This window comes from Pocillopora verrucosa, chromosome 9 (assembly GCF_036669915.1).
Source record: "Pocillopora verrucosa isolate sample1 chromosome 9, ASM3666991v2, whole genome shotgun sequence".
NCBI classification, from domain to species: Eukaryota; Metazoa; Cnidaria; class Anthozoa; order Scleractinia; family Pocilloporidae; genus Pocillopora; species Pocillopora verrucosa.
In genome coordinates, this window is record NC_089320.1 from 9,553,820 (window position 1) to 9,581,232 (window position 27,413).

Genomic DNA, 27,413 nt, shown 5'->3' on the forward strand with positions numbered 1-27,413 from the left:
GTGAACTGATGAAATGACGCGCGTGATTGGTGCCAGAACAGGTATGAGTGGGGTAAGTTTGTCTCATTATATTTCCTAAACAAGCACCGTGACCTATCTTTTAAATTGTATTTTTCGAAACAGATATTGGTAAGGAACATTTAAGGAAAGTTTAAGAAAAATTGTTCCATGCCTATTTTTTCTGATGAATCACCTTCAAGAAAAAATCTCAGAACTATTTCGACAAATGTTTCAGCATACGTGGGGGACTGCACTATTTTGTTTCAGTATGCGTTTAAGCGATGATGAGACAAACAGAAAACCGAAGGATTAAAAAAATAATAACGGTAAGCACCCCAACTGTGTCATGTACATTTATTTTCATTAAAGTACTCATGTCATAAAGGGAACATTATTGAAGAGGATATCTCCTCTAGAGGCAGATCTCTTCTTTGGCCTTGCATTCAGAGGAAGGTTTGCTAATGAACCTGCTATTTTGGTCACTACCGGTCACGGAGTACAACTGACAAAATTTCCTTCACAGAAAATAGCTTCACAAATAAAAGCAAAAAAATTACTCTCCATTGATTAAAGTCTGTACTCTGGCTTCAGGGGGCAACACGTACGCGCACTCTTCAATTACTTAAATCCAGGCTGCTTCTCAATTTTTGGGTGAGTAATGACCGCGGAAAGACTGAGTAGAAGTTCAAACAGCCAATCAAATTTCAGCTTATTTTCAAAGAATACATATGACCGGTAGGAGCCAGAGTGCAACAGTTTCTTATTTGTGTAAGTGGGGTACGCCGTCGACACGAGAGATCTCTCCATAAAAGTACGGTTTTCTGGCAATACACAGTTAAAACTTTACCGAAGAAAGTTGTATTTCATTTGTTAAAATCGAGAAGGTAAGCTGAGTTTCTCAAAAACACCTAACTGAATATTTTTTACTCTTATTTTTCAGTATTAAAATTTCGACTTCCTCTTTGACGAGAAGTAGCATACCAAAGGGCGCTGGACGCATTTGTTTTCTTGTTATTGCATATATGATTTTATTTTCTCTTTTTCTCTTTTACAGTCTTGAAAATGGCTAAAACTCTCAATTCTGATGGCGCTTTACTGAATAAAATGGAGGTGAGTTTACGGACTGTTTTCCAACTTAATTATATATTCAAACTTCCTTTCAGCTCGGCGAGGTGAAGCTCTCCTCAGCCCCAAAAAATTAAGTCGTTAAAAAAGACATCATCCTCGATTCGAACGTTTCACACAAAAATTCAGAATATATATTTCGTCAAAGGTATTCTTGGTGCAATATGGTGAAAAGACAGAAATAGCTATTTTTGTCACTATCGCGAGGTGGTTAGAACTTCCTGTTTCCTTTGAAATCCCCCTCGCGCAGCAGATGGTTCGATTTTGTTTTCTCTGTTGGTAATGCGATGTCTGAATTTTATTTTCCTTTTTCTTTTAGTGGTTCAACTATCTAACCACCTGTAAAATGGATCGGTTTGCACAGGATCTTCTTCATGCAAACCAACCACTCGTGCCCGAAGCAACTCCGGTACCTGGATTTGAGCGCTTGATATGTGCTCCTCACATCAGTCGAAATCAGAAAATTCACACCATGAGGCAACTAGGTTTGAAGTCGCTATATTTATGTCCTGAATCAACCTAAAACGTTCGTTTTCAGAATGCCTACTGCGTTCTAATTTAAAAATCGAAAGAGGAAAAAGTCTATAACTTGAAAATATTCGAGTTTGTTTGTGTTTTAATTTGCAGTTGAGTTTCCTCAAGAAAAGTCCTTCTTGGATGATCTGTATGCCCTTCAAGGCGACGAAGTGGATGCTCTTTTCAATGGGATTTCGGCCAGTGGCTTTTCAGACCACTCTGTTTTCAATCCCGAACCAGAGAGATATAAAGGTATTATGACCTAATTTTTACTCAGTTTGCAATTGTTGTGTTTTCCGTTTTGAAAACGTCATTCCTTGTTTCCAAGGCGACCTTATTCTAATTGGTTTCGAGTCTCCCTTCATTGACACCTGGTCCAATTCGTTAAGACTTCCTGTTTTCGTTTTTCAAAATCTTCAGCCTTATTATTAAAATTTTGACTTTGTTTTTTGAATTTTATGTTTTTTACTTTTTAGTATGACCGATTATTAAATTCTCATTCTTAAAAACTGATAGCATGATTCAGACATAAAAGGAATAAAGGAAAGACAGATGCATATTGGTTTTCTATCATTATCATGAAGTGTTGCATCATGTCTAAAATTAAAAGAGGAGGTGATTATTTTTTAAGCGGTTGCTGCTTAATCTTTTTCTCCCCACATCTTATTTACACCTCCCACAATTTATTAATTTCAGCCATGAACTTGTGATATTTAACCATTCAAAACTAAATTTCCTCATGTTTTGATTCTTATATTCTCATCACTCAGTTGATTAAAAATCAGTACACATTGAATGGAGAAGGTACATGGATCAGTTCTGGTTCAAAGGAATATCAAGTTCGCACAAGTCTAATCATATTACATGTTTATTTAACATTCCTTTCATTTTTCAGATATTGATCACCTACCAGACCCAGCAGTCTTTGATGGGCTGCTAGATGAAGTACCCACTGTGCCATATACACCCAGTTTTGTCCCATTCGTCTCGAAAGAGGAGGCTAAGTTCCAAGTTTGTGGTGATTCAGTGTACAATTCACCTGCTAGCAGCAGCCCTCCCTACAGCCCACCTACCAGTGAATCTGGTTCAAACACCAGTGCTGATGAAGGGATTCAAAGTGACCTTGAAAACATTGATGGTTAGTGAAAAGAAACCTCACCAAAACATACAGACACTATTGGACATATAAGAACAGCCCAGTGACTTGACTGCTTTATTCAAACCTGTTTTCTTAAAGGGTATTACTCATAGGTGTGAATTCTAGAATATTTTGTGTTATGATAACCATTTGAATTGTTTCTTCTGCATGTAAACTTTGTTTTAGATTTTTTTCTGGATAGAGTGAGTCAATCTGCAGAGTCACCCTTATCAGTAAATGGTGAAGCTGTCACATGCAATATTAAACAAGGTATCATCATTTTATTCTCATTTTGAGTATCTTTAGTATTGTGAATTGATATCTTGATTTTTACTCTGTTAACTCTAATTTTTAACAGAATCAACTGTGTCAGCTGTTGTGCCGAAGCCAGTGAGGAGACGAAAGCGTGGGCCAAGACCACTGGTCAAATATCGAGGTATGTGCAATAAGTATTGCAAGTTTGACACCTTTTTAGTTCTTTTTCATCTCTATTTCCTTCTTGTGAAATCACACAATTTGTCCAATTTTAAGGTAGGAACTTGTGTTTTTCCATCTTTTAGGTGATGGACCAATTCAACTGTGGCAGTTCCTACTGGAGTTAGTCACTGATCCTAAATGTTCAAAACTGATCAAGTGGACTCAGGATGAGGACTACGAGTTCAAGATCCTTCAGCCCTCAACAGTGGCTAGGATGTGGGGGAAAAAGAAAAATAAACCAACCATGAACTATGAGAAGCTGAGCCGTGGTATCCGTTACTACTATGGCAATTCAGTGATTGAGAAGGTTCATGGAAAAAGATATGTTTACAGGTTCTTGTGTGATATCCCCAAAATTCTTGGCTATGATCCAATGGCCATTAAATGCGAAGACATTGTGGATGATGCTGTGTGTGGAGAAGCTGTACCTGAAGTCAATGATACACCACATGTTGCTCCTTCAGTTGAAGATAGCTTTCTTGCTGGATATCTTGACTTTAGTGTACTTTATAGTTAAATTCTTACAGTTTATGTTGAGACCCAAAACGTTATGTAACGTTAAGTTGTGTTACTGTTATTGCAGTTATTGTTATTGCGGTGACACTTTTTGTAGCTTGTATCAAGCAGATTATGTGGTAGTCAGCCCAATGATTTATAAATCGTATCGATTTTATCCATGCAAATGTTGTGAAGTAAATTGTACAATCACTCTGCCACATCAAATTTGGTAAAGGCCCAGAGGGATTGGATGGTTTTCTTTGCAAGATTTGCAATAAACTGCATACTTTGTATGTGCTCTGTGAAAATAAAAAGATTGTATTTGTAAGTGTGAGATATATTTAGACGAATGAAAGGAAATCTGTTTCCTTTTATTCTTTGCCATTTTAAAGGTCTTGCGATGTCTTGTGGATGCTGGCATGAAATGCTATGATTATAGTTACATCAATATTGTAAAAAATACATAATTTCAATATTTACATTAGTACATGAGCTGCGTAATCCAAGGCTCATTCAGGTGTTAAGAGGAATGATGAATCTGTCTGTTTTCTAGGAAGTTGAAAAATATTTGCCATATCTTTGAAAGTTATTTCTATACACAATTTAAAGTAATAAATAATTATTGTTACACTGAACCAGTGAGCACTGTACTTTTTGCCTTTATATTGCTACCAGGTAGCTTTATTTGTTACAAATTAGTGTCTGTAATATGCTATTGAGTGGGTGGAAATAAAATGCTTCTTAAATGTACTTGAATGTGACAGTTATCTGAATATGTAATTATTGTACAGCATAGCAATGGTTTTGTGATCAGGCTGTAGTAATACATTGTCACAGTAGGTATGTGATGGTGGTTGAAACTTGAGAATATCATCTCACAGTTGAACTCTTAGAGTCATGGTCAAGGTACTAGTTTTTAACATTTGGAGATATCTCATCTCAACAGATGCTTGACAAAAACTTGGTTTCAGCTAGGTCTTTAAAATCTTTCTGAGAGAAATCAATCTGAATATTTTGTCTCAAGTACTATGTTGGATTGCTATTAAATTATAATTTGGTTTTCTGTCCAAAATTGATAAATAATTGTATTTGTTTGAAATATTTCTTTGTTTTTGATTATTTAAATTCATTTTAGCAACTTTCAGTTGGGATGACACTGAGGTGAAGCGGTCTCAATAAATTTAGAAGGCTAGAATTGAGTGGGACAAAAACATTTCAATTTCTCTTCTGACAACTTTCAGAATGGAAGTCACATGGCACTTATTTTTTAGTAGAATGCAGATAGGAAAAATAGTAAGGTTAAAAAATTTCATACTTCTATTTCTTTGTTAGAATTACTAAATACTCCCAGTGACACTTTCTTGAAAGCTCAATTGAAAGCCAACTATAAAATACAAAAAAACTAGGAGGAAAACCAGACTATTAAAAAAAAATCCAAGGAGAAATCGAGAAATCCTTAAGGCCCTTTTCCAAAACAAATTCATGAGGAAGTGTAATTCTCCTCTCAAAGTAATGAATTACTCCTGAAGTTACCAGTACTATGTAACTAAATCCTTTAAAAAATTCTTCCAAATTTAGAACAGGAAATTATATATACAAACCACTTTTCCACTCAAGACATATAAAATGGGTTTAGCCAATGCTCCTCATCTTTCGCTGGCAAGGAGTTAGTTTTAGAGTTTTATCACTGTACTAAGAAGAAATAAGATAAATTTGTCTTCACAGTTATCTAGTATGTATAGGGTGCACAAAACTTGAAAATGAAAAGCCCAGCACAATGACTTTATGGCTATAAATTCTACATAAAGAGGGAAACTTGTCATACTGATAATTCTAATTTGAACAGAAAGCTCTAAAAAATATATTATTATAATTAGTATCTTATATTTCAAATATACCCTTATTACACAGCAGTTTTTGTTAGAATGTTGAGTACAATTCAAGATTTATTTAGATTTTATCAACTAATAAGCTGTGGGAGTAGCTTTGGAAAGTAATATAATCTCCTTAACCAAACAGATCCATATCTAAACTAATTAGTGCAATCAAAGCAGTCACAGTAATACATGCTTGTTGCTGGCCTGCCAAGCTTTAGGGTCTTCGGGGCACTAAACAAGAATAAAGACAGCTAAAGCAAAGACAAGAGTGAGGGGTACCACCACAGACACTGATGGACCTCTTGAACCTGAACAATCACAGAACAGTTTGTCAAATAAAACTTGTCCTGTTACGCACATAAAAAACATAATTATAAACTTTCATTGAGTGTTGGTGGCAAGTGCAGAACAAAATGCAAAGAAGAAGGGCCTTACAAGAAAACAAAACTTAGGCATCCAATTTGAAGGCAAATATTTTTAATTGACCTTTTATGGGGGAGAAAACACAATGCATTAATTTTGGCAAGGAGATAACAGGAGAATTCTATTTTGAAAATAATAAATTGAACACTTGACTTTGTTTGATGCAAACAAAATCCTTTGTGAATATTGATGAACACCTTTTCTTGCCAATAAGTCCTGAAAAACAGCCAATAGCAAAAGGAAAGCTTAAAGGTGGCTAGATGTATTCTCATTCAAGTCTCAGTGGCTTTTTCTAGTGTTCTAATCTGTTCTAACTTGTGGTTCTTAAATTCTTTATGGATGCCTTCAGCATGTAAACAGTGCCATGGAGCATTTGGATACTTTAGGTGATAAACATTCACTAATCAATTTCTTTCAAAACATGCAATCTGAGCCAAAAAAATGATAATTAGTTTTTTCATAAAATATTTACTAGATACATGCTACTTTTAGGGAGAATAACCACAAGTAATATCAAAAATCCCATTATAGCAACATTTTAATCTGGTTGCTCTCCATTAAGGAAGGTCATGCAGATTATGCTTGGTGTAAAGTTCCTCTGTAAAATCGTAAACTTGTTTCATTGCATCTGAAACTTCTTTCAATAACTGCTTGGTTTTGCCCTTATCCATGTTTGGTTGTGCAATTTTCTTGATGAAATCTCCGACTTTCGGCAATGTGTACATAGCCCATAATGCCGCCTTTCGAATTATCCACGGATGGAAGTTAGCCAAAGATTCATTATAAGCATCTTTAGCCATGTAATAAGAGGAATCGTCGTCTGTTGATTGGCTTAATTTACTCATGAAGAGCATAGTGAAAGCAAGAGCCCGGTGCAATCTTAGAAGAGTTCTTGATCCTGACAGAGGGTGCGTTGTTTTCCGTGTCAAATCATTTTCGATTTCAAAATCAAGCATTGCTTGAATGAACACATACTTCTCTCCGTGTTTTGACTTTCGATAATCTTGAAGAATGCCCATTTTTTCTCTCACATCCGATGTAATGAATCCAAACACAGTCCCAAGCATATCGAAAAATATACAAAGTTCTCCATATCCTCGTATGTATTCGTCCATGACAAGGCTTCCGTCTTCTTGAAGTGTTTTTTTGAAGGCATCAAGAACGATGGCGAGTTCAAACTTTCTCTCAGTCATAATAATTAAAGTTATAGACCTTTGAGTAGGGTAATCTCTTCTTTGTCGTTACTACGCAAATTATTTATGAGCTATTTTCATACCGCCGGCTGAGGCCGTTTCGACGCGTATAAGCCATTTTAAATACCTGCGGTTTCATCTCTATAAAACAAGCTTACCCCTGTACTGCGCATATATCAAGGGGGGAGAACCCTGACCACATTGCTGGACGACTGAGCTGACGGCTGAGCTCACACGATGAGATGTGACTCCATGGAGTTTTGAACCCTAATTTAAAAGAATGCCAGAGATTAAAGTAGTTCCGTTAGGTATGTATAGTGAGGTTTTTGATATTTCTTTCGTGTGAAGATTTTTCGCTCAGTGGTACCTCCTTTCAGAAGGCCCCACGCGATCAGGGCAAGTGTTCCTTTGCCTTGGAATAGGGGTTGAATTGGGTTAACACTTGTGACAAATTAACTGGCTATAAAAATATGTTTATATCATTCTGGCTTGGAATCTACAGAAGTTTTTATTTCAAGAAGTAAGATGATGTAAAGAAAAAAGTTCGACATAAACCTTTACTATCCTTTGTTTTGAAGGATTGGTAAGATTTCTCTCTAACCCTATACTTTTGTAAGACAAAGCTGTAATCCCAAAGGCAGTCAATTATTTCAGACTATTTTCGCCAATGTCTTTTTTTCCAAGAATTGTATGCATAATGGAGAATGGGGCTGTATGGCAATAGGCCTTTAATGCATGTTTAAATTTACTCCTAAGCCTCATGTTCAAGGCACTGACTGTTGGATTTTAATCAGAGAGTATTACTTAAACACTTAAATCAAAAGAATACCATGAAAACAACAAGAAAGCAACAAGTACTATGGAATATTTTAGTACAAACAAGGCTTGGGGTGAATTTCAGTAAATAACATCATCATGCATCAGAGCTATTTTGCCTTAAATTCTGCAAAGTTCAGTACATTTTTATTTATCAATGTCTGTGCTATCTGCAGTCTTAAAATAGAGTATACTGGTTTCATTTAGAACACTGTTATGACATACACAATTCCTCTCTAATGAGAAGATTCTCTCTACCTTTACAAACTATCAGTGGACCTGATTTGAAGTTGTATTAGACTGAGTTTCAATGTAGGCATCTCATGGAAATTGTTGCATGGCCTTAGCACCAGGTTAGACAAGACCCATTTTCTGGTACTGAGGCTGTCATCAACGTAATCAGTATACACTTATTGATCTTAACAACACTTTAGGGAGTCAATCACATTTCAGTAGTTAAAGTATCCCTTGAATGGTGTTAAAGCTGAGACTTCTCAGCACAGAAAAGTGTCATGTCCCCCTGATTAGATGACTGTGTTCCTTTGAGGTGCCTTGATAAAAGCTTGTGGCTGTCCAAAATTCTACTTACCTTTCTCTGTCTTCCTTGTGGGGATCTAAGGCAAAAAATAAACAATTGCCTCTACTTGATTAGTATGTTCAGGGATGTCATAAAGGGCTGTGCACCAGGCATATTTTATATAGTATCCTTCCCTTCTTTTTTAGAAGACTGTCTAGCTGTGTTTTAACTGTAACTAACTGTTTTTTCTATTGGTATTGCAATTTGTGGGAATCATCTATCCAGGAGCTGGGCAAGGTATGTAGCACTTTACCATAGGTTTTTTTTGAGTTACTGTAGTTACTTAATAATGAAAAAACCCATGTGCTGAAATATATATTGCTATTATCCTAAAAAATGATCCCAAATATCTACTTGTGAATTTACTTTATGACATTTTCTTTCTTTTGTTCAATGTTAAATATTTTTAGATATAAAAAATAAATCAATATTCACGAATTTAATGTAATGCCATGTGTTGTTAGTTGTTATTAGGCCACAAACTGCTATATGCTGCTTAGAATGATTAGGGAGATTAAAGTGTCTAGCTACTGGTTTGGATGTGTCCTTGTCATTTCTTTGTATATCACAAAGGTGTTCTCAGAATTGGTCACTTAGTTGTCTTCCTGTTACATCAATGTATTACTTCTTATAATAAGAGCAAGTTATGCAATCAATGACACTGATGGAGGTGCATGTGAAGTGATTAGTGATCTTAATAGGTCTCTTAGTTCTCAACATTTTCTCTACAATGTGAATGAAAGGATAAGTTTTGCATCATGAGTGAGCGCATCTGAAAATTCCAGGTTGGTCATTGGTTTGAAATGAACTTCTGACCAGAAAGTTGCCTATGTTTTTGTAAAGTTTGAATGAACTTAGTGGAGGTTGTGAAAATATAGTACCAGTCTCTAAATCATTTTGAAGTAATTTAAAGTTTTTAAGAATAATAGATTTAACTGTGTGGTTGCGAGGGTGAGATATAATAGTGAATGGAGTGCAATCAGTATTTTCTTTCTGTGCCTGCCACTCAATTTGTTGGCAGGCACATTGGTAGCCTACTTGAACAACAGAAACAGGATAGCCACATTTATCAAAAAACTGGCTCATTGCCACTGATTTTTTTGGAAAAACCAGAGTTGTCACCACAAAAACAACAAAGCCTGTAGTGAGGAACTGTGAAAAAGGTATGGAAGTCTAGATGTGTGATGGATGTGAAGATGAATACAGTAAGTAACTATGTGAGTCTGTAGGTTTGTGGTAAACACTAGTGCATAGACCATCTATATTGTTTGATAATTGAGCTATGTTATTGTTTATTTTGAAGATGTTGGACGTAGCTGTATCCTTGTTACTATTGGTGGGAAGAATATCATGCTTGACTGTGGAATGCACATGGGTTATAATGATGAGGTGTGTGTGCGGTTTTCAGTTCAATGTAATGTTCAATGAGTAAAGGAAAGTTGATTCAATTGTTGTTTCCTTTCTTTGACCTGCCAAACCTTCTCAAGGTGTTCGTATTTGAATACTCTATGTCATTACTCAATTTGATATGATAGAATCTATTACTTTCAACAAATTGCAATTTTTCACAGAGGAGATTCCCAGATTTCTCATACATCACTCGAGCTGGGCGCTTAACACAACATTTGGATTGTGTGATTATCAGGTTAGTAGAGTGGGTATTCTTTACCTCTGTCAGTAATTTTGCTATAGCCCATGAGGCTTAAAGAAAACCAAAGTCTCTTGCAAAAATTACTGATGAATTAATGTGTTAAGGTTATTATAAAGGTTGACATTTCAGGGCATGGAAAGTTTTGCCCAAGTAAAATGTGAAAGACTTCACTTGGTCTTCTGCCTGTCAGGCAACTGGGGAGAAAACTTGCATTTGAAGATGAGGATAATGATCAAGGGTTTGTCTTGGATAAGTGGGTGAGAGCTTTTTGAACCTGTGGAAAGGGTGTAACAAAGTAGTACATTGGGGCTTTGTCTTCCTGAGTTGCAAGAGTTTAAAAACATCTCAGCGTGTGCGTTACAGGACCTTAAAAAAAAGAAGAACAGCATCCATGTGCTGATTATATTCATGAGGTGGTACAGAAGCTGGTGTTGTACTGTGCAGCATTTTGGCAATGACTTCATAATGACCAGTAGTTGTTTTTATCGTAACAGCCACTTTCACTTGGACCACTGTGGTGCTTTACCATATTTCTCAGAGATGGTTGGATATGATGGTCCCATTTACATGACTCACCCAACTAAAGCAATATGTCCTATTCTTCTGGTAAGCTGAAACAATGTTAAACACATAACAGAGCTATCGAGATCTGAATTTCAATGGGTTTCAAATCACCTTTCTTAAAGTAAGCTTTTATCTTTCATTGAACCCTTGTGATAATAGTAAAGTATTCAAATTCTAATTAACTGACATTCTATCTTTGTCCCACTTTTATAGATCAATATAAATCAGTGACTGAGTTCAAAAGCTGTAATGTTTCTGGTCTCCTTTTTGCTGTCCAGAATACTTTTTCAATTAGGAACTCTTACCAAATATAAAGGGTATAAAGAAGAGTGATTCTCACAGTTTGTTGGTCCTTTGACAAGAAATATAGATCAGAGTTATCAAAGCAGCTATTTGATTCCATCTTTCTACAGTATGCTGTTTTTAGTTTACATGTTATGATCTAATTTACTTTCCCTTTGGTAACTTACGTGGCACTCTAAATAGTTCAAAATTCATTGAAGACACTTTCTCACTTAGAAATACCAGTAAAAATATTACTTTTATTTATTATCAGGAAGACTATAGAAAAATTACAGTTGAAAGGAAAGGAGAAACCAATTTTTTCACTTCACAGGCAAGTTCTAAGGGCAGCTTTTGAAATTGTATGGAATTATTTATTGTTCATAGTATAATTACATAAATACTGAAAACAATTGCACAGATATGTGTATAAAGGATCTTCAGGTGCTGTACTTGTCTGGTGAGTGCTTAAATGGATGACTTCAACCCATAAATTTATTTTTTCCTCTTGCTTGTTTGTTTTATGTGAATTATTTACTAGGTTATTTTTAAAGTGATTTTTGTCACTGACAGGCTCTAAGCTCCTTAGTAAATAATTTCCATAACTTCATTCTGTTAAAAATCCCTGTTCACTCTCCATTCAAAACTCATCAAGCATTATTAGTTATTTGCAGTCTCAATAAAGAAATTTAATGGGAATCATGTCTTGCATATATTTAGATTGTGTAAGAAAGGAAAGTATGCATCATTGCACAGTTGCTGGTATTTAAACTAGGTGGTTCAAGGGATGGATTTCTTTTTGATGTCTTCAGAAAGTTTTGGTTTGTTTGTGGAAGTCCATGGCTGTCTTCAGATATAATTTGGTTCCCTTCAGAAAGTCTTGAAGAATCATGCCTATGACAAGCATACTCTGTAAATGACAAGCTGCTATTATAAAATGGAGGTATAATTCTTTCACAAGTTAGTCACCAAATATGTAACAATAAACATTTTCTTTTTCTTTAGATGATCAAGGATTGCATGAAAAAGGTCATAACTGTCAATCTACACCAGACAGTAAAGGTAAATTAATCATTTAGAGTTTTTTTTTTGTTCATAGCACTTTAGCCAGTTATACCCACACCATCCCAAACATTTTTTAGTTTTTCAACAATTCATATGTTGGTGATATCACTAACTGCAAGATTTACACTTTTTTATATGAGTCAGACATGTATGTAACTGATAAGTTCAAGATAGATTAAAACAAGAACCTCTGGAGATTATTTTACTAAGTTTTGTTGCTTTCCTATTCAGTGATAGTTGTCTTTTTGTTGGAATGGCTTTAATCTCTTTTGATTTAGTACAAAATAGGCCAAGAAATTCCCAAGTTTAGGTAGAAGTAGCAAAAGATGTAATCAACTTGTGAAATGCTCATGATGTTCTGGATGAAAGGATGAAAATGTAAGTCAATAGTGCATAACTACATTTGCTGTGGGTTTTTTTCTGTTGAACAGGTTGATGATGAACTGGAAATCAAGGCATACTATGCAGGTCATGTTCTAGGAGCAGCCATGTTTCACATGAAAGTTGGGACTGAATCACTGGTATATACTGTAAGTGCTATCAATATGTTTGTGATTGTTTTCTAGCATTTAATGGCCCAGGATATTGGTTGCTTTTCATGAGGTGTCTGCCTGCAGCTATGTCACACAATGTATGGCAATCATGTAGCATGTTAGAAACTTGCCAAAATAAAACAAAGAGTTTGAGTTTTCTTTTGAAAGATATCAGTTCTCTGTACTTATCATCATCATTAGGTCTATGTTCAGACAACACAGAAAAAAAAATTGGCACCATTTCTTGACATACTAATGGGCTACATGTAAGCCTTAAATAAATATGTATGACATGAATCTCCAAAAACAAATAATATCACTCACTTACTCCATAGGTCAGGGGCATGGTCAAAGATTTAGTGTGTCAAGCAATATTGCAAAATTGCCTTTATTTTCTAGCTTGTCTGAGTCTGTGAGAAGTCTACATAGTTCTCCTTCATATAACTGATTGATTATCTTTCTCCTCCTAACAGGGTGACTACAATATGACTCCTGACAGACATTTGGGGTGAGAAATTTTTTACATGTTCTAAGGATTAGGAACAAAGTTCAGATACTGCTTTTCTTGTTAGTCTGTTCATTTGAATGTTTTATTGGTTTTTTGTGTTTTTGTAATCCTTCATGATCACAATGTTACTAGTCTTATGAGGTAATGAAAACAAGAAAAATATTTGACCATGCAGGAGAAAAATAATTAATTCCTAAGTTCCAGTACAGAGTGTAGATAGATCAATGCCATTCTGTGTACCTTAGTTAGGACCTTTACTCTAAATATGCACCACCATTATAGGGAGTTAAAATCATCCAATCCATCAAAATATTGTTTACATTAGTGCAGCTTGGATTGACAAGTGTAGACCGGATGTACTCATAACTGAGTCAACATATGCTACAACAATACGAGACTCAAAAAGGTTAGAATTTGATTGAATACTTTCTGCATAATTGCTTTTGAATCATTTTGTTAAAGTTGAGGAATAACATAATATAAATCTTTCATTATAAACAGATGCAGGGAGAGAGATTTTTTAAAAAAGGTTCATGAATCCATGGACAAGGGTGGAAAGGTTAGGGGCCTCTATTTTATTTTATAATTTTTTTTTTTTAACCTCTGTATTCAGGTGATAAGTGGGATATTTGAACATTTCTATACAACATTGGGTAATAATTTTTGATGTAATGATAATGCCAGTGGTGGTAATGATTACTATTATAATTACATTTTTTTTACATATGATACAACATAGAACTTTACATGTAGTAATAAGACCTTAAGAATATTGTAAGGATAGAGTGGATACTAGAAAATAAACATATTTATGCCCATGAACATAAACTCTGTTGCTATAGTATAGATGTAGTTTGATGTTGTTAACATATACTTAACAGGTGCTGATCCCAGTGTTTGCTCTGGGGAGAGCTCAAGAACTTTGTATATTATTGGAAACATACTGGTAGGATAATGAATATTAACTATGTTTTATTTTATAGGGGCACCCAAGTTCATATTGTGACTTGCTTTGTCTGCTCTTGTGAATTTTCCTATTGTTCCTCTCTTTGTCAATGTAGCAAATTTGTCTGTGCCCTATGTTTTACAAAAAAAATGAATTGTCACTAGGTTTTGCTGTACTTTTCACCTAAACTTGTCAAAAAAGTTATTCATTAATTAAGATCATTAATCCTCATTGCTTATTTTTTCCTCATGGTATGATGTCAGTCACACTATGAGGTTTAGGGGTTGCATGGACCAAAAATTCACACACTCACACTCTCTGTTCTCTGATCTGTTTGACAACTTTGTTAGGAAGCCTAATTGTTATAAAGAAACTCACTGGTGATGTACGTTCTCACAAAAAACAGTTTCCAAGTTGGACACTTAATTATTAGTTGAAAAATTGGCAGAAGATACCATTTAATAGAATTGTTATTAATATCATACCACAAGGTTGCTCCAAGGAGCCTTTGACTCGTTATTTCATTGTAAAATTTCCTTTCAGGGCTGATCAGAAACAATTTTATGGTTCAGTTGTTGTTTGTTTAATGTAAAGCCACCAGATGAGGTATACATTTTCTGCTCTGAATCATGTAAAATGGTGAAATGCTTGCTCTTCTGTTTAGGGACAGAATGAATTTAAAGGCACCAATATACTTTTCAACAGGACTCACTGAAAAGGTACTGTCCATCAATGAAAAATGCCCATAATATATATTTAGAGCCTTTACTTTGTTTTGTGTGTTGTTAATTACAGAATTTACTTTTACTACAGTATCAGAGTAATTGTGGAGTAACTACAAGAAACATTTCTTTTGGGCTCTATCTTGAAAAGATGATTCTAGGTGATTAGACACTTGATCATCTTTGATTAGTAATTTCTCTAGAGGTGTGCGACCAGTTAGCATCAAGCTCCATGTTGAGCAGTCTCTTCAAAGGATCAAAAAGACATTGGTCAATAAAGTTTATCAATTGTGACAGAGTCATAGTATCTGTGTACTTGCATTGTAAAATGTTATGTAATTTGATAGCTCATTGTCAGCTGGTAATAATGTCATTGACCAATAAATTAACTTTCTTTAGGCAAACCATTACTACAAGTTATTTGTGACCTGGACAAACCAAAAAATAAAGAACACATTTGTCCAAAGGAACATGTTCGATTTCAAACATATCAAGGTAAGTGTAAATTTAATAATGAGCAAGGAGAAGTTACACTGTAGGTTTTATTCTTCTTAAAAACAGGTTTAAAAGGTAGATATAATTTTTTTTTTACAATTATAGAGACTCTTGAGCTGTTGGCAAAGTTGAAGCACCTACTCCTGATGGATCTAGAATCTCCTTCTCTGCAGCCTGTTTTGGTGCTGCCAGTTTTAGTCTGACCATTTTCTTTCCTTTCTTCCTTTCAGCCTTTTGACAGGTCATATATTGACAATCCAGGACCCATGGTAAATAACTTCAATTAAAATGTTATTTTCCTTTGCATTGGAATCAAAGGAAAAGGATATTTACATGTAGGAACCATGATTTGTTTTCTTGGAAACTTAAAAGTAATTTCATGTTATAGAGATTAACGTACCTTTAAATAATTTGAAAATTATCTTCAAATGTGCATAAAAAAAACTTGATTACAGGCGAGACACACTCTGACTCTTTCAAACAAATTTGTCCAATTGCCTTTGCCTCACTACTCTTTTTTTTCTGTGCCGTGGTGATCTGCTTGAACACTTAGTGTAGGCACTAAAGAAAAAGGCACTCTTGAATCAGGCAATAAACTTTTAAAGATAATCAGAACATCAGCTGTTTGATAACCCTTTCACTCCCAGCAGTGACCAAAACATACTTTATCCTTGGCTTACAATGTCATTAAAATATTATTACAATATCAAGCAGACAAGTGATGAGAATTAAGACAAATACCAATTAGGGGATTTTCATTTGGTCAAATACTAAATTCTCAGAACTAGAACATAAGCAATTTATGGCTGGCAGTAAGAAGAATTACTTAAGAAATCTTGGGAGTGAAACGGTAAATGGCACATTGGAGTTTTGCATGAGCAGCTTGTCTAATGTGTTGTACCTTATTTTGAATGTAATAACTTTTTGTATTGCAGTTCAATTACATGATCAATTTATGCATGGTGATTTGCATTGTGTTTAACTTTCTATCTTTTCTCTCTTAAGGTTGTGTTTGCAACACCTGGTATGCTTCATGCTGGATTGTCATTACAGATCTTCAAGAAGTGGGCAGCAGATGAGAAGAACATGGTATTTGGTTGTTGTAAATCATTTTTTATTTCTCTTTTCTGCAGAGTATTACTCTGATACATTAAGTTCAGTGCATGAAGTTGTTACTGAGTCATGTTATTCCTGTGTGATGTGATGTAGGTTGTAATTCCTGGTTACTGTGTTGCTGGAACTGTTGGTCACAAGGTGCTGTCAGGACAGAAGAAAATTGAATTAGACAAGAAAAGTGTTGTAAGTGATCATACTCACATACACACGAAATTCATATTGAGTGACTCTAAAATGTTGATTAAATGACTCTGATAACAAAAAAACTGCATTTATTATGTACTTCTGGACTACTTTATGTTATGATCATAGATTTTGTTTACTTTTTAGTTGGGGTGTGTTGGTTATATTGAGTGAAGGGCTAATACTTGAAGAATCAGCTTAAAAAAAAAACCCTTCATGGTTGCTATATGGCAAAACACAGTTGATGTTATCTTGTTTTACCCCCCACCAATGCAGAACCAAAGTTTCTTTAGAGATTTGCCCCCTTAATTCATTTATTGATTACAGTTTGTTTGTCAAGCAGTTTTTAACTTCCAACAATTAAATTCAGGTGTGCCTCAAGGAGGTGACTAACCTTGAATATGAGTGCATCAAATAATATAGTTTTTCCCCTAAAGCTTTTTAATGGTACTTAATGTGAATATGTTATATTTTTGGTAGATTGATGTGAAGCTTTCAGTTCAGTACATGTCCTTCAGTGCACATGCTGATGCCAAAGGAATCATGCAACTCATTCGCCAGGTTTGTCTTGTCAATTTAGTTAGACAAGTTCCCTTACCTGTTGGCTGCAGTCAGTCTGTACATGAAGTGATTTTATTTTTCCTTGATCTTTTTCATTGTTTGTCAGCCAAGTACGTCATACTTGTTTTATTTATCTTATGTAGATATAATAGACAAAAGAAAGTGGCATCCCAATTAAACTTTTGTATAATTTTTTGCCTTTAGAGACACTGCTTGAAAAGGGAAAAACGTTTGTGCCAAGTTTTCTCACATTATAACTATTTTTTTGCGCAGGCTGAACCTAAGAATGTTGTTTTGGTTCATGGAGAAGCAGGCAAAATGGATTTTCTAAAGCAGCAAATCGAGAAAGAATTTGGTAAGTTAAAAAAAGCACTTCAGCAGAAATGGACTATTAAGTTTAAAGTGATGATGAAATGAGTATTGTGTTGATGAATCAAAGACTACAGTGTGAAACATCAGAGCTGATTTCAATTTGCACTGTGTGCATTTAGAATTCAGCTGTTTGGCTTTCAAAATGTAATACAATGTAAGTTTTTTTTTTCAAATTTAGCACCACATCTGCTTATCATTCCAAGGGCTTAAGCATAGTTAGATTGCATGCTCATTCCCTCACTCATGTGGGTTTTTGGCCATGCCATGTTGGCCTCAATCGAAATGTGCCAGTCATATTCTTAGGCCAGAGGGAGAGAAGCAAGAAGAACCTCTGATAGGAATCAAGCTTTCTCAATTATAAATGAGATTTTTTACCTCAATTGATAGGAATTGGATGCTTCAAACCAGCAAATGGGGAAACAGTGTGTATGGAGACCATTCCCACTATTGCAGTTGATATGTCACTAGCTCTGCTCAAGAGAAAAGTTATGTCACTAGAGAAGAAAGGTAAGTGACTGATCGAAGTGATTGGTCACTTAAATAAAGGAGGGAGTGGGTAGGAATGACAGTAGGCAGTGGTCTGGGTTCAAGTGTAAGCACTGACTTTCTTTCTCATTTAATAAAGTTTGTCTGTGAAAGTGTCTAGTTCTTTCTTTGTGAGTCTGTGTGTGTGGGTGCGTGCGTGCGTGCGTGTTCATGTGCGCGTGAAAATTCAAAAGCAGTAGCAAGTTAACTCGCCATTTTATTCGTATTTTATTCGGGTAGTGTGATGCGCTGAAGACAGAATTGAGAAAATTAAAATCCTAAACAATTAATTGCATACAAAGACAATTCCACTTTTGGTTCCAAACGTTCAGTTTTATTGATAGTGGTAAGCTGGCGCTGCAGTGCTCTAGATCCTAATCACAACGAGAGAAAGTTGGCTTCTGGGTTAACCGTTTGACCCGGCCTTTCTGGAACGATCGTGATGTAAGTTGTCGTGGAAATAGCGGTAGATTTTCAGGGTGAATAATGCTGAGAATTGAGCGATTCATCAATCAGGATTTATTCCTGATGTAACGATAAATTTTTGACATTAAGTGGAATTTATGATGATTAGCCTGGAGCCATTACCATTTTTCATGAGTAGAGAACATTCATGAATGGTGTTTAGCAGTTTCACTTGCCGAAAATATATTTGTGCTTTTATCTCTTCGGTTATGTCAATGAAATCTAGAGTAAGTATACTAGATATAGTCGCTTTCCATTTCATAAAGTCCTCTTCACATTATACACCGCTTTTTTTTTTTCCAGATGCCAAACGAGCCAAACTCACTCCACACAATAATCATTTACCCGTCCAAGGAGTGTTAGTTATGAAAGACACGGTAGGTTGTTCTGTTGTTTTTCCTCATTGTGCTGTGCAGTAGTTTTTAGTAGAGGACGCCGTTTATGACGGTCAGCAATCGTTAAAGCAATGGTGTTACACTTCAGGTCGAGAACTCCGTAACCGTGCACAGCCTTTTACTTTTTCTTCTTCTTCAAACTTAGGAACAGAATAAATTAATGAGATGTTTTCCCTTGACCAGCAAGCTCGACATGATTTGTATGCCGTTCAACGTTGTGCTTGTTCAGATACAAGACATTTAGCAAAATGTGCAGTAAAGAAATCGGTCGAACTTCATAACCTATGCAATTCATAACCTACATGCTGTATCAGTGGTTTTATTTTTAGTCTTGGTGATCAGTTTTAACTGCCTCTCTTTGCTGTCTTTGTAGTCTGTAAGATTAGTGGAACCAGCTCAAGCCATGAAGGAACTGGGACTGACTGAACACAAGCTTCGTTTTACATCATCAGTCACTTTAGAGACTACAATACCATACCACATGTTTATAGAAAAGTTGCAGTCTCAGCTAAAGAGGTAGGTTGTGTCCATTAAAAACCATTAGAGGATATCTTAAACATTCTTTAGCCTACTTGAGTGGTACTTCTCTCGCATTATTTTAGTTACTCCGGACTCTTTCGGAAGTGTGTGTTTTATCAATGGAAGTCGTACGATTGCAATGAAGAAAAAACAGTTCGAAGGGTAACTTTGCGTGCTTCCCACGATAGCTCGTCGATTGCTTTCACAATGTCACGAAATAACTGTTTCCCGGATCATTCAACCAATCACAGTACAGAAAACGGTCTGTGATTTAAACAATGTTACATTTTACCAATTAGTGCTTAGAAATCAGGCAAGTAAAAGTGACAAAGAATAGAGATAGCATTCACAACTCGTTTCCTGTCGCCGTATCGGTCAGTTTTGTGTATAATAAGTGTACTCCGGTACCTTGAATCGTACTGTAATTGACTTAGTATTTTTTTTTTTTTAATTCGTGGATGTTTGGATAATTGAAGACTTCTTCCAAATTACTCGGTCCAGCGAGTGGCGGAAGGTTGTTTATCAGTGGATGACTCTGTTCTTATCAAGGTTAGTGTTGGCTATTGGAAGTTGTTTTTGTATTTGTCTGTAGTTCTGTCTTTTTTTTTTCTTTTTTTTTTTTGCAACTGCTTTGTTCCGATCCTCAATTTGATTTGTCAGACATATTGTACACGGGATAGAGAACTGCTCAGAAGTGGAAATGACAATAGCAAGGACACTGACTATAGAAATGGCAATGGCGATGTAGAGGCGCACTGAAATGATCGGCTTGACCTCGTTGGTGACAACTAAAGGCTTTATTTTGTAGTGTCCCTTTAAGGAACGAAACTAAAAAACCTTTGCCGGATTCAAGCTATCACCAGCGCTATTATTATGATACTGTCTATTTTTCCTTCCTTTTGTATTTTGTGCTCCATCAATCTCGCCAATGAAGTAATTTAGTTCCTTCACTTGATATAAGTCGTGTTACATTACAGATATCAGGAAGTAGTGATGACGTAACTCATGAGGCTTCTAACTGTACGGCTTTGGTTTCATGGACATTACAGGTGACGATTACGTTTGTATCAACTGTTTAATTTCGTGTCTTGAATGACTTGAATGTAATACAGATGTAACGACTTTATATTTTTTTTCATTTCCAGGAAGAGGAGTTAGGAAGTCACGTGCTGTCGTTGCTACGTGACAGAATAACCAGACCTTTGCTCCCATTTGGTGAGTCTGGTGAGTGAACAGGACACTGCACCCGACGATATCCTCGGCACGACCCACATATATGACGTTACGACGCAACATCAAGGGTGCTAATGCTGCTTTGTACAACGTGGCTGCCTTACCAATACGAGAGTCGTTGATGTTCCTGTTGTACAAGCGATCGACGTAAGAAAGTCGAAGTACAGGACAATTTAGTATTATCAACTGAGTTAATAACGTAAATAGGCCACTGTAACGAGTTTAAAGGCTGACGCGTCGAGCGTTAGCCCTTCGTCAGAGCGATCTATCGCTCTGACAGTTGATAATACTAAATTACCCTGTTATACTCTCCCACCGACGCAGCCCCGCAGTTTCTTTAGAAACTTACCCCCTTTATCCAAGGTCGAAGTACGTTTGGGCTTCTGCTTACAACTTGTAAATGTGGCAATTAACTGTAAATAGTCCTCATTTTGAAATAATCACCACCTGAATAAAGTGACTGCAACTTCCAGTTTAATGGTATCACTGCGAAATTGAAATTATAGATCATCGCATCCGCGCCCAAATAAAAGGAAGGGCATTATTTCTTGTTTCCTGCTGCCGCTTGTTAAATAGTGGTTGAAACAAGGTTGATAAATCAGATAAGGGTAATTAATAATGAGACTACGAGCTCAAGATTTCAATCAGGAAGTTCTCCCTTGTGCTTCTACAGATATTTTCAGCAAACATTTTTTGGTACTTCTATGATAGGTACATACTAAAAACGTACAAAATTCCAAATGAAGCATATAAGACGGCAATTTTTTGTGGTAGAGTGAAATGTTTCCCTTCAAAACACGCTACACTTAAATTAAAGGCGAAAGGTAGAGTAAGCAAAGTTAACCCGAAATACAGCGAGGTAGTTGCAGCTTGTAAACCTACAATTACATATGGGAACAACATAAACAAAGTGTGAAAATAACATGCGCGCTGTGGTCCAACAAGTACTGCCAGTGTCCTGTAGCCAGCTCTGATGTCTGTCTTAAGATCACGTGTGTTTTGACTAGGGGGAAAAAAACACGTCAAACGTCACATTGTATTAATAGGAACAATTTATGACCCTTAAGTCGTCTATTCTCAATATCTGACCCAGAGGAACAGGGACTCTGGGAACATGAATCAATAGTACTGCGAAAGCTCAAACTATATGGCCGTACGCATGCGTGTAGAACCTGTGTCATCAGTGTCCACGGAAAGGTTTCGCAAATGGTCGATTTGTCCGTAAAAGTGCTGGTTGTTCTGCTGCCTTTCTCTTACTTTTCTCTTTTTTGAGACCTTTCAGTTGTGCGAAAAAAGACCCAGCATTTCGACGTTGGTAATCGGTGCTCTATATGCTGGTCCTATATATATATTCTATATTCTTATATAGATCTATATCTTATATATTGTGGGAAGAAAAAGACAAATTAACTACTAGTTCATCCTTACAGACCTGTTTCGTGGTTACCCACTCATCAGGGGATTTAATGAGAATAGATCTTTACCATCGCTACCATGGTAAAGATCTATTCTCATTAAGTCCCCTGATGAGTGGGCAACCACGAAACAGGTCTGTAAGGATGAAATGGTAGTTTATTTGTCCTTTTCTTCCCACAATATATACATCGCTCTACTCCTATGCATTGAGCACTGTCTTACGTAAAGTCAAAATTACTCTTTATATCTATATCTTATATATATCCTATATCTATAATCTATATTCTTAAAAATATTGTGTATTGGATTTTTCCTTTATCCAGATCAACCACGAACTTTGAGATTAACAGCCCTTGACTTAAGAAGCGGGAATTTAATTTCGATTCATTATTCTGCCTGATTATGGCTTGATTGAAGCCACTGTTACGATAAACGCAAACTTCCGCGGGTATAATGAGATGCGTAGTGCGTAGTGCGTAAAGCAGCCAAGCGTAACAGGTGTAAGGATTAGATTCATTACACGGAGTTAGCTTTTTCTCATAATTGCGATGTCTGAGTAACTCAGTCACGAAAGAATATCACTAGCCTAAGAACCAATAGTAGAAACGAGAATATGTCCTTAGCCCTGTAACCTCGGTCACACTTGACTAGCTTTCGTCGACTTGACGATCTCGTGGGAGGCAACCCGAGTGGTAAGGGTTAAATTATTCAAGAGACAAGTAAACATGTCTCGCGCTTGAGGTGTCACGTATGAGTTAAAAAAAAGTAAGAGGCAACTTCCTACCTGTGAAATATAGCTTCTGTGAATAGCATAAAAGGCAAAGAGTAAGTTACCATCCAAGTATACGACAATTGCCGGTGAACGGTTCCAACCTGTTGAATGTAACTGAACACAAGAGACAGAGGACCGAATATCCCACAGGCTAACACGTCGCCGACTACAATGTTCTTCAATCCTCCACCATGTAACATTGAAGTGAGAAAACCAGTAGCGTACAGGCCAAATTCCAGCCTGAATTCTGCTTCAGAGACCACAGCTAGACAGCAAAACGCTGCTGAAGCAAGAACATAACTCCATACCGCCCATTTTGCGCTGATTTCGAGCGTGACTCGTCTTGTGGTAGACGAAATGAAAAACCTTCGGTCTTCGGCCTCGTAATACGAGTTTGCAAAGTTCCCTGCCGCGTGAGTGAGGAGGATAACAAGAGCTGTGAGGAAACATTTCACAACATCAAACTTGCCGTCATGTTTCCAGGCGAGAACTGTCCCCAGAAGAAATGACAAAATCGACGCTGGGAAGGTCCATGGCTCCAATGATTTAATAAATATGTTGCGTTTGTTTGAGTTAAAAGACATAGTCAGCTGTTATTTTTTTTTTACAGCTTAAATGTCACGTGATAAAACGTCAGAAAATTCGGTGAAATTGGCAAAGGTCGAAAGGAACAATTTTTTTTCGGTGACTATAATGAAATTTGGACGCAGTTTAGAGTGAAGTTCTCTCTAGTCTATGGATTTGATGCGAAATGTGGGTGGAAAATGTAATCAATATGCAAGACAATGATAATCTAGCAAATTCCTATGCTAATGTCCAGTGGATAAAAATAACATCAATTTACATCGCTGTTTACAAGGTTAAGGGTATTTTTATATGGAAATTAATTAGTCTCATTCAAGACACGAGGATGATGTTCGAGGAAAAGAAGAAAATTGAATCAGTTTTGATCCACCTTACCTTTGGTCCAGTTTATCACATATTTAACAAAGCTAAAAAAAAAATTTCTTTAGTGTGACTCGGTGGTTAAAAGAGCAGTTACACTGGCATCAATTCCCAGTGGAAAATGCTGCATGAAACAAGTTAATAGTTCACAACGTTTGAAGAGAAAAGAAAAATGTAGAAGAATAGAGAAAGCTGTAGCAAACAATGAATCATGCATCAGGAATGCCGCATGATTTGCTTATGACGTGTTCACAAGACTCACCATCTTTGTGTCCACAGCAACCGAAAAGGAACCGTCTTCTATTTTGGTCCACAAATATTTTCTTAAGAGGTCTTAAGAGATTGAACGGTCTCCGGTCTTTTTAATTTAACCTTTACAGGTTCTGATAGGCTCTGAATGGCGTCGCTAGGGTGTGTTTTTTAACAATGTACAAAGTACCCCAAGTACTTGGTGGAAGCAAATGAATCGTAGCTATTTTATTAGCTTTAGTAGCAAATTTCCCTTAATTTCAGTTATTTATTAATTCATTCCTCCGTGGATCTTTATTTCTGGCCATTTATACCATTTCATTGTGCCGCCATTCGGTATTTCTAAGATTTGAGACTACAATCAGCGTTGACTTAGTTGACACATCATGTTTGCCGAGTCTTATTTACGTGCAGAAGGTCACTCCTGTTTCTACCACGGTCCTAATCACCCTCCTCTATTCAATGTTTCCAGTATGTAAATAAAAGTTCATGGAATCACGATACAACATTGTTTTCTTTTCCTTTTTTTTTTTGTTTTGGGGGGGGGAGGGGGGAGGGACGTATAGTTTGACTTAACGAGGGCTAAAGAGATCATTTGAAGTGAAAGGGGGTTTAAAAGGTCAATGTGTCAACAATTTGTCGGCGGTTGTAGGTAACCGAGTTGTTGTCAGGGAGCAAACTGGTGTAGAACTTCTGGTTAAGAATATCACAGTTCTATTGCCGTCACTCCACTGACTCAGACGCCTGACATTGTTATACTATTATATGTTGTTGTGAAAGGCAACCAACGATGCATTGTATGATAAATTGTATCATGACACCAAGATAAGAAACTCATTACAGATGTCTCAGCCTTTACATAATCAAAAGCCCGAGAAAAAAAATCCCAATAAAGCTAACTGAAAGGTGACGAACTGTATTGTGGCGGGCTCGATAAGATTTGCTCAGCAGGCTCGATTGCCACGTTTCTTCCCCATCCTCGAGACGATCGTAGAGTGGATTCGAAAATACGGCTGAAACAACCTCGTGGTCACTGTACGTTCAAAGAGGGCACTTAGGCGCATGTCCGAAGCAATCAGCTGGGTAAAGGCAAGTTCAACAGCAATCTTAATTGCGCTTTGTGAAAGTGAGCTTCAGGGAATTAGTATGTTCAACCGCACAACAAGTTACATCTCAACATATTGTATCAATCAACAATTCATTATGAAATAATCAGCCCAGTCAAGTAAAGTAAGCCAAACAGGAGATTGAGCTGAGCGGTTTTTTGAGGAATCATGATCATATCTCCATGGAGACATAGAGACGAGAAATGAACAGCCAGTGGGGCCGTTACGAAAGGGAATAGTAGAGTCCAAGAAGAACTCAAGGCCAGGATACACAGTACAACATATGGACCAATCAGAAGTAAGCAGTACAGAACGCAAGCATACTGCTTGCCAAGTAGAATGGCCAATGTCACAGCTCCTGATGATTTATCACTCTCCAGATCACGTGTGTTGTTCCTGAAGAGAGGGAAAGGACAATTTTAAATACAATTGAGTTTCAGCCAAAGAACAACTCATGTCGGAGATACAATTGGTATAAGGAATCATGTGAGGGGGGTAGGGAATTGCGTTCATGTACGATGTCGTGCATAATGATAGTTTTATCAGGTATGACTTACAGATAAATAAAGAGGCAAGTTTCTAAAGAAACTGTGGTGCTGCGTCGGTGGGAGAGTATAGCAGGTAATTTAGTGTTAACAACTAGGTTGAAAAGGTAAATTAGCCACCGTAAAGGGTAAAAAAGCTGACGTTTCGAGCGTTAGCCCTTCGCTCTGACGAAGGGCTAACGCTCGAAACGTCAGCTTTTTTACCCTTTACGATGGCTAATTTACGTTTTCAACCCAGTTGTTGACACTAAATGACTTACAGATAGCTCGTTGGCAAACGGCAAATAGATGGTTTTCTGATGAAGTACATGTCTGCCTCGTGTGCATGAGTTTCGCGTTCGCCTCGCGCGCGGAACGCGACAATAGTCATGTACACGACGTAATAGTCATGTTCTGAGTATATTAAAACGTACAATTGAATTGAATGGGACCTGAATAACCTGTAACTATTTACTTACCCGTGTAGAATGGCTTCTGTGTTCAGTGCCAAGGGTAATGCATAGGCAATAATTCCGAATGAAATTTCACCGGTTTGAATTAGGTAAGTGAACACCGTAGTCAGAGCACCAAACGTAAGAAAGATCAGGATATCACCAAGTGCCATGTATTTTAAGCCGATTCCTCCGGTGTAAATAAACGAACTCAGCACACCGCATAGAAACAGTGCAATCAAAGGCACAGTGTCTTCATCTGAGCGGAGATAAATGGCAATAAAGCACACGATTCCCATTACATAGAACTCCGTGATACAAGCGACAAGATCATTTGGTGAAAGCAATTTATCGACCAGAGTTTTATCGTCAGAATCCTTTGTATCAAAACCGTTGATAAAGTCATAGTAAGTGTTCACCAAATTCCCAGCGCCGTGAATAAATAAAACTGTCGCGATGGTAAAGATCGCTTGGATAATGTCGATACTTTTATTTTCTTTCCACACGAGGCAAAGTCCAAGCAAAGTACTTGTTATGGACGCCGAGAAAGACCACGGACGAACGGCCAAAATTATACTTGTAAGCTTTTGTGACCATCGCTGCCTGCTGAAGTAATTCATGATTTGATCCTTTGAGGATTTTAAAGATCGGAAAGAAACAATGTAACAAAGTAACGATCTGTCAAAGGACTATTATCTGCTTACATCACTATGTGGCTGAATTTGATTCGCACGTGTCTAATGATTTCAATAGCTTACGCAGCTGTCGACGGAAGTAAACCTACCGGAGCAATATCCTGTTTTACAAGAAGGGGAATAACGCTTCTCCTGGGGAAAATTAAATCGACTTTTGAGGAAAATAAGCGACAATTAGCAGAAAAAGAGCATGCAATGAAGAATAGTTAATCGTGTCGGCGGAAACCAGTTCAACAGGCGTATATTTAAGAAAATCTAAAAGATCTGGAAATAGATATCTTTATTTCTAAAATCCAAAATTTATAACAAACGTACAAGGTCGTAAGGCGCAATCCATTTGACCCTAGATCAGAAAACACGCTTGAGAAGATCTCTATTTTTGAAATATTTTTTATCGCATCTTAAACGTGGACTGTTGGCATTAACTCAGTCAGGAGATTTTCGCAGTCGTGATGAAGGACATTGGTACCTAGCATACA

General features: G+C 36.6%; 5 protein-coding genes across 5 annotated transcripts; 2 read left to right on the forward strand and 3 right to left on the reverse strand.

Annotated features, from left to right (window-relative positions):
• Positions 1-725: 725 nt before the first annotated feature.
• LOC131796920 (protein c-ets-2-B-like) lies at positions 726-4,504 on the forward strand. The gene is made up of 8 exons (XM_059114544.2): positions 726-884; positions 1,055-1,110; positions 1,445-1,610; positions 1,753-1,893; positions 2,537-2,779; positions 2,966-3,049; positions 3,138-3,215; positions 3,340-4,504. The coding sequence occupies exons 2-8, from the start codon at positions 1,063-1,065 to the stop codon at positions 3,771-3,773; spliced, it is 1,194 nt and encodes a 397-aa protein (XP_058970527.1). The 5' UTR covers positions 726-884; positions 1,055-1,062; the 3' UTR covers positions 3,774-4,504.
• A 1,587-nt stretch (positions 4,505-6,091) lies between these two features.
• LOC131796907 (ceramide-1-phosphate transfer protein-like) lies at positions 6,092-7,369 on the reverse strand. Its single transcript, XM_059114526.2, has one exon. It carries the CDS (start codon positions 7,245-7,247, stop codon positions 6,612-6,614), a length of 636 nt encoding a protein of 211 aa, XP_058970509.1. The 5' UTR covers positions 7,248-7,369; the 3' UTR covers positions 6,092-6,611.
• A 95-nt stretch (positions 7,370-7,464) lies between these two features.
• LOC131796885 (integrator complex subunit 11-like) lies at positions 7,465-21,699 on the forward strand. Its single transcript, XM_059114490.2, has 25 exons — positions 7,465-7,555; positions 8,866-8,877; positions 9,944-10,029; positions 10,212-10,285; positions 10,786-10,897; positions 11,412-11,471; positions 12,143-12,199; positions 12,634-12,732; positions 13,209-13,243; positions 13,569-13,649; positions 13,745-13,802; positions 14,125-14,189; positions 14,854-14,908; positions 15,311-15,406; positions 15,637-15,675; positions 16,412-16,495; positions 16,616-16,705; positions 17,186-17,266; positions 17,540-17,621; positions 18,026-18,145; positions 18,932-19,005; positions 19,397-19,539; positions 20,019-20,091; positions 20,520-20,591; positions 20,688-21,699. The coding sequence occupies exons 1-25, from the start codon at positions 7,528-7,530 to the stop codon at positions 20,772-20,774; spliced, it is 1,863 nt and encodes a 620-aa protein (XP_058970473.1). The 5' UTR covers positions 7,465-7,527; the 3' UTR covers positions 20,775-21,699.
• LOC131796886 (ubiA prenyltransferase domain-containing protein 1-like) lies at positions 21,435-23,669 on the reverse strand. Its single transcript, XM_059114491.2, has 2 exons — positions 22,976-23,669; positions 21,435-21,778 (listed from the first exon to the last, which is right to left on the reverse strand). The coding sequence occupies exons 1-2, from the start codon at positions 23,545-23,547 to the stop codon at positions 21,478-21,480; spliced, it is 873 nt and encodes a 290-aa protein (XP_058970474.1). The 5' UTR covers positions 23,548-23,669; the 3' UTR covers positions 21,435-21,477.
• A 691-nt stretch (positions 23,670-24,360) lies between these two features.
• LOC131796938 (ubiA prenyltransferase domain-containing protein 1) lies at positions 24,361-26,882 on the reverse strand. Its single transcript, XM_059114559.2, has 2 exons — positions 26,267-26,882; positions 24,361-25,659 (listed from the first exon to the last, which is right to left on the reverse strand). The coding sequence occupies exons 1-2, from the start codon at positions 26,857-26,859 to the stop codon at positions 25,359-25,361; spliced, it is 894 nt and encodes a 297-aa protein (XP_058970542.1). The 5' UTR covers positions 26,860-26,882; the 3' UTR covers positions 24,361-25,358.
• Between the last annotated feature and the right edge of the window lie 531 nt (positions 26,883-27,413).

What these genes read in the sequence shown, in the direction of transcription:
- LOC131796920 (XM_059114544.2), top strand. Translation starts at nt 1,063, where the DNA reads ATGGCTAAAACTCTCAATTCTGATGGCGCTTTACTGAATAAAATGGAG. An exon ending in CTTTACTGAATAAAATGGAG is followed by an intron (nt 1,111 to 1,444) that starts GTGAGTTTACGG and finishes TTTTTCTTTTAG; the next exon opens with TGGTTCAACTATCTAACCAC. An exon ending in TGACCTTGAAAACATTGATG is followed by an intron (nt 2,780 to 2,965) that starts GTTAGTGAAAAG and finishes ACTTTGTTTTAG; the next exon opens with ATTTTTTTCTGGATAGAGTG.
- LOC131796907 (XM_059114526.2), bottom strand. Translation starts at nt 7,247, where the DNA reads ATGACTGAGAGAAAGTTTGAACTCGCCATCGTTCTTGATGCCTTCAAA.
- LOC131796885 (XM_059114490.2), top strand. Translation starts at nt 7,528, where the DNA reads ATGCCAGAGATTAAAGTAGTTCCGTTAG. An exon ending in CTGAATCACTGGTATATACT is followed by an intron (nt 12,733 to 13,208) that starts GTAAGTGCTATC and finishes TCCTCCTAACAG; the next exon opens with GGTGACTACAATATGACTCC. An exon ending in CAGCAGATGAGAAGAACATG is followed by an intron (nt 16,496 to 16,615) that starts GTATTTGGTTGT and finishes GATGTGATGTAG; the next exon opens with GTTGTAATTCCTGGTTACTG.
- LOC131796886 (XM_059114491.2), bottom strand. Translation starts at nt 23,547, where the DNA reads ATGTCTTTTAACTCAAACAAACGCAACATATTTATTAAATCATTGGAG. An exon ending in ACAGAAGCTATATTTCACAG is followed by an intron (nt 21,779 to 22,975) that starts GTAGGAAGTTGC and finishes TTTTCCCCCTAG; the next exon opens with TCAAAACACACGTGATCTTA.
- LOC131796938 (XM_059114559.2), bottom strand. Translation starts at nt 26,859, where the DNA reads ATGAATTACTTCAGCAGGCAGCGATGGTCACAAAAGCTTACAAGTATA. An exon ending in ACAGAAGCCATTCTACACGG is followed by an intron (nt 25,660 to 26,266) that starts GTAAGTAAATAG and finishes CCCTCTCTTCAG; the next exon opens with GAACAACACACGTGATCTGG.